Source organism: Penaeus vannamei, chromosome 29 (assembly GCF_042767895.1).
Source record: "Penaeus vannamei isolate JL-2024 chromosome 29, ASM4276789v1, whole genome shotgun sequence".
NCBI lineage: Eukaryota > Metazoa > Arthropoda > Malacostraca > Decapoda > Penaeidae > Penaeus > Penaeus vannamei.
The window spans coordinates 107,189-117,336 of record NC_091577.1 but is presented as its reverse complement, the minus strand read 5'-3'; the positions used below and the strand labels follow the sequence as shown (position 1 = coordinate 117,336).

Here is a 10,148-nt window from a genome sequence, read left to right as displayed (position 1 = left end):
GTCCGTCTGTGTGTGTGTCTGTCCGTGTCCGTCTGTGTGTGTGTGTCCGTGTCCGTCTGTGTGTGTGTCTGTCCGTGTCCGTCTGTGTGTGTGTCTGTCCGTGTCCGTCTGTGTGTGTGTGTCTGTCCGTGTCCGTCTGTGTGTGTGTGTCTGTCCGTGTCCGTGTGTGTGTGTGTGTCTGTCCGTGTCCGTCTGTGTGTGTGTCTGTCCGTGTCCGTGTGTGTGTGTGTGTCTGTCCGTGTCCGTCTGTGTGTGTGTCTGTCCGTGTCCGTGTGTGTGTGTGTGTGTCATTGTCCGTCTGTGTGTGTGTGTCATTGTCCGTCTGTGTGTGTGTCTGTCCGTGTCCGTCTGTGTGTGTGTCTGTCCGTGTCCGTCTGTGTGTGTGTCTGTCCGTGTCCGATCCTCGTAATTCCTCAGACAACATTTCTCATCCTTAAATCCTGAGGGATATCTGTTCATCCTGGCGAATTATTTCTCGCCATTAAATTTTCTAACTAAAGCTATGAATAACGGATGACTGCGTTGAATTGCTGTCCATTACTCCTCGACGCCATGTTGCCAAGATATTTTGCGTTGAATCAGGTAATATTTTTGTTTCTCTACCGTTATTCCATTAATTTTCATGAAAAGCAGACACATTATCGTTATAGTTGTTGTCGTCGTGGTTTTTGTTTTAGTTCTTGTTGATATTATCATCACCATCATTAAGATTATTAGTATAATTATCAGTATTAAATAATCCGAATCCAGGATTTTTTCCCAAGGATTCACTGGCATTGCGAGATAACGAAACACGGGCGTCACGGGTTAATGTAATCTTTTGTGTGAATATTTTTGTTCCATCAGTGATGTTATTATCATCATTATCATTTTATTATTATCATCATTATCATTACTATTATCATTATTAACATCACTATCATTATTATTGTTATCATTGTTATTGTCATCTCTACTATTGTTATCATCCTCATCATCATTATTATTATTGTTACCTCCGCCAAGGAGCTTTTGTGTTTGTTAGTTTGTTTATTTGTTATCAGGATAACTCAAAAAAAAAAGTAATGAACATGTTTCTATGAAATTTTTACCATAGGTGCGTCTCAGCCCGACTTGGATGCCATTAAATATTAATTATCATAACCGGATCCAGGATTCTTTTAATTAACTGTATCAGCTGTTATCACCGTTGGCACCGAGATGGGAAGGATTTGTGGCACTTGGATTATTATCATTATCCTGTTGCTCTGGCGGGGGTATGCGCTCTCTGAGTGCTTCTGGTTGTTATTATCATTATTTTTGTTGTTGTTGTTATCATCATCGTTGTTATTATCGTTACTATCACCATTATTATTATCATCATTATTATTATCACCATTATCATCATTATTATTATTATCATTATTATTATCACCATTATTATTATTATTATCATTATTATTATTGTTATTATCATTACTATGATTATTAAAATTATTACCATTACTCTGATTATTGTTATTGTTATTGTTATCCTGTTCATTATCATTGTTATTTTTGTTATCAGTATCGTTATCATTATTATCATCATAAGTATCATCAATATCATTATTAATTCTTTAATATTATCATCATTATTAGCATTGTTAAGGCCATCATTATCATAATTACTGTTATTATTATCAAAATTATTATCATTGATATTATCATTATTGCTAGCACCATCATTATTATAGTTATTATCGTCCTCATTATCATTATTATTGCTACTATTATTGTTGTTGAAGTTATCATCATTACCATTATCATTATTATGGTAATTATGGTTGTTGTTGTTATTGTACTTTTTAGTAACAGTAGTATAGTTCTTGTACTACTGCTCTTATCATCATAACTGTTATTATGAATATCATTATGATTGTTAATCATCATCACCATCATTGTAATGAATGATACCAACCGGGTATCATGATTAGTATCATTATCATCGTTATCAAAATTATTATCATCAGTATCTCAATAATCATCATGATTGGTAATCATCATCATGACCAGAACCATCATCATTGTCGTCACTAGTATTATCATCATTATCGCAATCATCACCATCACAATCATCACCATTATCGCAATCATCATCATCACAATCACCACCATTATCGCAATCATCATCATCACAATCATCACCATTACCGCAATCATCACCATCACAATCCTCACCATTATCGCAATCATCATCACAATCATCATCATCACAATCATCACCATTATCGCAATCATCATCACAATCATCACCATTATCGCAATCATCATCACAATCATCACCATTATCGCAATCATCATCACAATCATCACCATTATCGCAATCATCATCATCACAATCATCACCATTATCGCAATCATCATCATCACAATCATCATCATTATCACAATCATCACCATTATCGCAATCATCATCATCATAATCATCACCATCATCACAATCATCACCATTATCGCAATCATCACCATCACAATCATCATTATCATAATCGCAATCATCATCATCACAATCATCACCATCACAATCATCACCATCATCGCAATCATCATCATCACAATCACCACCATTATCGCAATCATCATCATCACAATCATCATCATTATCACAATCATCACCATTATCGCAATCATCATCACCATCACAATCATCACCATTATCGCAATCATCATCATCATAATTATCACCATCATCACAATCATCACCATTATCGCAATCATCATCATCACAATCATCACTATCATCGCAATCATCACCATCACAATCATGTCGTAGCGGCGGCGAAGCGCATAACAGGACAAAGCAGACCAATAAATGTAATTTTCTGGCGATGAAAATTACGGACGGGAGCGGGCGAGTCATGGCGGAGCGGTCACGTGACCAGCCTCGCCTAGGGTCAAGGATGTAGCTTCTGTGCGGCCCGGTGCTCGCCTCTCTCCCTCTCTCGCGCTCTCGCTCTCGCTCTCTCTATCTCTATCTCTATCTAGCTATTTATCTATCTATCTACTTATTTGTCTATATCTCCTCTTTCTCTCTCTCTCTCTCTCTCTCTCTCTCTCTCTCTCTCTCTCTCTCTCTCTCTCTCTCTCTCTCTCTCTCTCTCTCTCTCTCTCTCTCAATCTATCTAACTGTCTTTATCTATCTATCTATATATATATATATATATCCATTTATCTATCTACTTATTTATATCTCTCTCTATATATATACCTATCTACTTATTTATCTATCTTTCCTCTCGCTCTCTTTCTCTCTCGCAATATGTCTCCCGCTCTCTTTCTCTCTCGCAATATGTCTCCCGCTCTCTCTCTATCTATCTATCTATCTACTTATTAGTCTATCTATCTCTCCTCTCTCTCTCTCTGTCTATCTATCTACTTATTCATCTATCTATCTCTCCTCTCTCTCCGTCTCTGTCTATCTATCTACTTATTTATCTCTCTATTTCTCCTCTCTCTCTCTCTCTCTCTCTCTCTCTTTCTCTCTCTCGCAATCTCTCTCTCTCTATCTATCTATCTATCTACTTATTTATCTATCTATCTCTCCTCTCTCTCTATCTCTCTGTTTATCTATCTATCTACTTATTTATCTATCTATCTACTTATTTATCTATCTATCTACTTATTTATCTATCTATATATTTATTTATCTTTTCTCCCTCCTTCCATCCCTCCACACTTTCCGTCTTTTCCTCTCCTCTCCTACTTTCTTTCTCCCCCTCGTTTATTTTTACTCTTTCTCTCTCTCTCCTCTCCTACTTTCTTTCTCCCCCTCATGTATTCCCCTTGTCTGCTTCTTTTTCTTCTTCTGTCTTATTCCATCAGATCTTAACATCTTTTTCTCTTTCTCATAAATTCGTCTGCCTTAGTATTCGCCTCTCTCTTATTCTCTGTCTTCCATCTTGCTTTCTAATGTGCGTTTGCGTGTGTGTGTGTCCACCGCCCCTTTTTTCTGTGTCTCTCCCCCGCCCCTCTCCCTTTCTCTTTCTCTCTCTCTCCCTCTCTTTCTCTCTCATTCTCTCTCTTTCTCTAGCTGTCTATTTATCTATCTATCCTCCCGTGCCTTCTTTATATTCACCCCTCCCTTAATTATCAGCCTTTTCTTGTCTTCTTCTCTCCTTCATCATCATTTCTTTACTCCTCATCCTCCTCATTTTCTTGTCTTCTTCTCTCTCTTCATCTTTCATTTTATCACTTTTCTCTTCAGCGACTTCTATTCTGTTTTATTCTTTCCTCTTGTTTTTTTTTCTTTTTTTACTCGGACTCCTTACTTCGCTTTTTGTATTTCCTTCTTTTCTTTAATAATTATTTTTGTTTCAAATTATTGAGCCTTACTTTAAGTTTCTTATCTTTCCCATCCTCTGTCTGTCTATCTGTCTTTTTGCCTGCCTCCCTGTCTTTCTGTTTCTGTCTCTGTCTGTCTGTCTCTCTCTCTCTCTCTCTCTTTGTTTCTCTCTCTCTCTCTGTCTCTCTCTCTCTCTCTCTCTCTCTCTCTCTCTCTCTCTCTCTCTCTCTCTCTCTCTCTCTCTCTCTCTCTCTCTCTCTCTCTTAGTATTTTTCCCTTTGCTAATTTCTATTTTTCATTATCAGTGTTACTGAATCTTTTTTCTGCTTTCTTTTATTTTTTACTACTTCATTGATGCTTTTCTCTCGTCGCGTTGCCTGCTTACGCTTTACGATTTACGATTTGACATACCGATTTCAGATTAAATGTCAGCCTCGATAAATCTGTGAAATGAAATCTGGTTGTCTTGATCGCTTTGATTATATTATTTGAGTTTTCCATAATTCTTTTCCTTGGTTCTTCCTGCAAAACTATATATTCTCTTCGTTCCTTTTGTTTCTCTTTACCTTCTGTTATGTTTTATCTATTTTTCATCCCTTCGCTTTTCAGTCCATACATCTGTAATTCTTTTTCTCCCTATTCACCAAATTTCAAGCCTTCCTATCATATTTTCCCCATATTCCTATATTCCCTTTCTTCTCTCTTCTTCATCTTATTTATTTCCAATCTTTGTATTTTCTTTTTTAACATTCTTATCCCCCTTTCTCTTCCTCTATTCTCATACCCTCTCTTCCATCCTCCCTATCCTCCTATCTTCCATTTCTAATCCATTTCCATCCTTCTATCCTCCTATTCGCCTCTCTCTATCCATATCAAATGAATAGATAAATAGATAGACAAATAAATGAGTGTATATATAATTCTTTCTTATCCACATAAAAGATTATAGATAAAATCAAACAAAAGAAAAATCAAAATCAAAATATGAAGAAAAAAAGATGACCAAGATGACACAAGACAAAGCAAGCCAAAGCAAGCCAAAGGAAGACTCCGAACAAGCCAAAGCAAACCAGAGCAAGCTAGAGCAAGCTACCGAGCAAGCTAGATCAAGCCAAAGCAAGCTAGAGCAAGCCACCGAGCAAGCCAACGCAAGCCACCGAGCAAGCCAAAGCAAGCCACTGATCAAGGTAGATCAAGCCTGTGCAAGCCACCGATCAAGCCAGAGCAAGCCAAAGCAAGCCACCGAGCAAGCCAAAGCAAGCCACCGATCAAGCCCGAGCAAGCCACAAAGCAAGCGAACGAGCAAGCCAGAGCAAGCCACCGAGCAAGCTAGATCAAGCCAAAGCAAGCCACCGATCAAGCCAGAGCAAGCCACAAAGCAAACCACCGATCAAGCCAAAGCAAGCCACCGATCAAGCCAAAGCAAGCTAGATCAAGCCAAAGCAAGCCACCGATCAAGCCAAAGCAAGCCACCGATCAAGCCAAAGCAAGCCACCGATCAAGCCAAAGCAAGCCACCGATCAAGCCAAAGCAAGCCACCGATCAAGCCAAAGCAAGCCACCGAGCAAGCCACAAAGCAAGCGAACGATCAAGCCAGAGCAAGACACCGAACAAGCCAAAGCAAGCCACCGAGCAAGCTAGTGCAAGCCACGGAGCAAGCTAGATCAAGCCAGAGCAAGCCACCGATCAAGCCCGAGCAAGCCAAAGCAAGCCACAGAGCAAGCTAGATCAAGCCAAAGCAAGCCACCGTTCAAGCCCGAGCAAGCCACAAAGTAAGCCACCGATCAAGCCAAAGCAAGCCCCCGAGCAAGCCACCGATCAAGCCCGAGCAAGCGGGTCGGCCCGACGATGACTGTCGCAAGCCGCAGGTTGGTTCCCGTGAGAAGCTGCTGCAGGAGGCGCGACCCCGGACGCCCCGGCGGAGGCTGCTCGCTTTCTCTTCAATAATGGCTCTGGGATCACTTTTTTTTTCCTTTCGTCTACTGTCTATCGAACCGCTGGACGGATCCAATTCTTATCTTTTTTTTTCTCTTTATGTATTATTTATCGATTTATCTACCTTTTTTTAATATTGCATTTACTTATCTACTGCTTGGAAACATTTTGGCTTTTCTCTTATCGGTATCTTCATCTTCTACTTGTCAGCCTTTTGTCTTCTTTTATTACTATTATCATTATCATTTATCTAATGATTATATACGTTTTGTTTTCTTATTATTCTTGTGATTTATCTACTGCTTACCTACCTTTTGTGTTTTTATTGCACTCATTATTGATCTACTGTTTGTCTTTTTTATTATTATTACTTATCTACTATTCATCTATCTTTTTCATTATCATTACTCATCTAGTGTTTATCTATCTTTTCACTATCATCATTATTTATCTACTGTTTATATTTTTTATTATCATTATTACTTATCTACTGTTTATATATGATTTCTTTCTTATTATTATCATTAATTGTCTACCTCTTTTTAACCTTTTGTTTTCATCATTCCTTATCTATTGCTTATCTATCTTTTGTCTTTCTTTATTGTTATCATTACTTATCTACTCTTTATCTACATATTTTTTTCTATTATCATTACCTATCTACTGCTTATCCACCTTTTCTCTTTTTTTATCATCATTATTATTTATCTACTGTTTATCGTCTATCTGAGGCTGCGACTGTTCCTCGTCCGATTGTTGGTCATAATGATAATGATGAAAATAGTAATGACTGTTATTATCATCGTTATCATTATTGTAATTCTTATTTGTATTGCTGTTATTTTTATTATTATTATCATTATCGTTATTATTATCATTATTATTTATATTATTACCATCATTGTAAGTATCATTATCACTATTACTATCATCATTATTATCGTCATCATCTTTATTATTGATATTATTACTACTATTATCATCCTCGTCACCTTCATCATCATTATTATGATTACTATTATTACTATCATCATCATGATTATCATCATCACCATCATCATCATCATCACCATCGTCATCATTTAATTGTTATTATCATTATTATTATTATTATCGTCACTGTTATCGTGCATTTGAAAGTGATGTCCTTCCGATATGATAATAGAATTTCTAATTTCAAACTTTATTGTCGCCTTTATTCCTCTTCTCTTTTCCATTAGCTTAATTGTTTAATTACAGTATCACTATATTACAGCTATTAATACTACAGCATTGTTATACTTCGCAACTGTCCCCTGTAATCTTATGAAAGCAGATAACGACAGAAAAATCACGAATATCAATTTAATCTTGTAAGATATGTGTTTTTTTTTTCTCTCTCTCTTTTTCGTTTTTTTTTCTTTTCTTTCTTTTTTTAAGTAAGAAAATGGCTCGAGGAATGTCCGTGTGGGACTGAGCTGAACTTCAGATATGAAAGCCATGATTTCCTTTTTTTCCTTTTTTTTTAGAAATGAATTAACACAATCTTGGAGTAACAAGGGATACTCGACCATGTGAACTTGGCAATAAATCCTACAGCATTTAGACAGAGATGCAAAATTAAATGAAAATTCCTTTGCGAGAAAGAGATCAAGAAAAAAAAACGTTACATAACATCTATTTCCCTCTTCCAATATACCAAGTACATGGTCAAAATGAAAATAATCATTAAAATCATAATAATACTATAATCATTGCAATATATTACTCCATGTTGGGTTCAACTAAAATATTTTTCGGTTCGACTGATAAAGCTACTGCCATACAGTTTTTACTCGTATTGATATGTTCTTCCTATTGTGGTCATGTTCTTGCCATAATACCATGTTCTTCCTATAATGGCATGTTCTTCCTATAATGGCATGTTCTTCCTATATTGGCATGTTCTTGCTGTAACGGCATGTTCTTGCTATAATGGCAAGAGTGAATTTCCTGGAATGAGCATTGTAGTCTAATGTGACCACAGTTCACGCCTATAGATCCACTTGTATGACTATACATTCACCTGTAATACTCTAGATTTACTTGTATATAGCACTGTTGACTGGTGGGTCTATGAAACCATTAGTATGGGTATAAAAAGTATTGCGGCAAATAATAACCTGTTGATAATACTGCAGTTTCTTGCAAAAATGTTTATTAGTTTAAGAAATAAACGCTAGTATGGCTGTTAATCATGTGGGGAGCAGTGGCTGTGGCGAGCCTTAGAATGACTGCGCTCGCCCCCCTCCTCCGGCCGGCGAGGGGAGGTCGTGGGAGGCAATAACAGGAGCTGCGAGGACTCCGCTCTCACCTGCGACACGACAGGTGCCTCTAACGCGTCGGTGCCGGCGTCCTGCAAGGCTTTCAGGGTCACGTTTCGTGGCGTAGGAGTGCGAGGAGAAGGAGCAGGAGGAGGGCGAGAGGGAGGAAGGGCTCTCCCGCGGCCCCTCGGCTTCGCTCGTGCCGGCTGTCCTTTTGAATTGCTGGTGACGGAACGTCGGCAGGAAAGGGCGGGCTGTCCAGGGGCGGCCTCATTACGCGAGGCTTCGAAGGAGGCAGTTACGAGGCGGCAATTAGTGTCCGCAAGTTGGCAACGTGCCTCGCCGAGCGGGTTGGCTGTCTGACGGCGCCCCGGGCTCGCCGCCGACCAATCACGGGCCGCGACGTCACGAGGAATGTGTGACGTCACGACACCTTCCAGGGATGCACAGGGCGAGGATGCTGGAGCTGCTCCTCTCGGCGTGGGAGAGGGCGAGAGCGGCGGGCGCTGCGGCCGCGATGATTCACCCGAAGGAGAGAGGAGGCGAGGGGCGCCATGGCACGTCGGGGGCGCTGCGAGGAGGCGCAGGAGGGGCGGGAGGCGGCCTGCCGTCGAGCCCCTTCCCCAAGGTGAGTCGCCTCCCCCCCCCCCCCCCGCCCGGCTCAATATTCTCAGGTACTTCCGGGACAGACGTGGGTGTCATCGACCTTGTGCAGGGGCGGCCCAAGGGCGTAATTACTCTGGTAAGAAACCACAGGTATCGCGGTATTGTGACCAGCAGGTACCAACTTGAACCTGTATTCTGCCGCCATATCTGGGTGTGTCACTCTTGCTGTTCGTGCCGTGTATGTGTATGTGAGTGGAGGTGTGTGTGTGTATGTACATGTATATGTATTTACGTGCATTTGTCCCATACGTCTGCGATTGATCGTATGCACACATGCAGTCAATAAACATGCGTCCATGCGTGTGTGCGTTTCTATGTGCGTGCAATTAGATGAACCCGTTCATGTGAGTCAGAGATGTTATTGCCGATGTTTTCCCCTCTCGGTGCCTGGCAGGGGGGGGGGGGTGAGCGCCGTTTGCTTCGCTCCTGCATGGGGGGGGGAAGGGGGAGGGGGGGGTCGATGTCAGTGGGGGAGGAGGCGACTGTGTCTGTCTGTTTGTCTGCTTGTCTATACGTGTGTGTGTCTTTGGCTACGTCTGTCTTCTGAGCCTCGCTCTTCTCTCCGTCGTTCTCTCTCTCTCTCTCTCTCTCTCTCTCTCTCTCTCTCTCTCTCTCTCTCTCTCTCTCTCTCTCTCTATATATATATATATATATATATATATATATATATATATATATATATATATATATGTATGTACACGCGCACACACACACACACACACACACACACACACACACACACACACACACACACACACACACATATATATATATATATATATATATATATATGTATGTATATATATGTATATATATATATATATATATATATATATATATATATATATATATATATATATATATATATATATGCATATACGAACTGGTCATTGTTTGCCACGTTGTGCAATCCTCGGCCTCATCATCACCACTAATCCTCACAGTAAGTGTGACTCACCTTG

At 39.7% G+C, this 10,148-nt stretch overlaps 1 protein-coding gene across 1 annotated transcript; it reads left to right on the top strand.

Annotated features, from left to right (window-relative positions):
- The first annotated feature begins 5,310 nt into the window (after positions 1-5,310).
- Positions 5,311-8,439, top strand: LOC138867228 (uncharacterized). The gene is made up of 2 exons (XM_070142114.1): positions 5,311-5,745; positions 8,257-8,439. Exons 1-2 carry the CDS (start codon positions 5,311-5,313, stop codon positions 8,437-8,439), a joined length of 618 nt encoding a protein of 205 aa, XP_069998215.1.
- The last annotated feature ends 1,709 nt before the right edge of the window (positions 8,440-10,148 follow it).

Excerpts from the sequence above, each read along its gene's own strand:
- LOC138867228 (XM_070142114.1), top strand. The coding sequence starts at position 5,311 with ATGACACAAGACAAAGCAAGCCAAAGCAAGCCAAAGGAAGACTCCGAA. Across the intron at positions 5,746-8,256 it reads GCAAGCTAGATCAAGCCAAA|ATCCACTTGTATGACTATAC; the intron begins GCAAGCCACCGA and ends TCACGCCTATAG.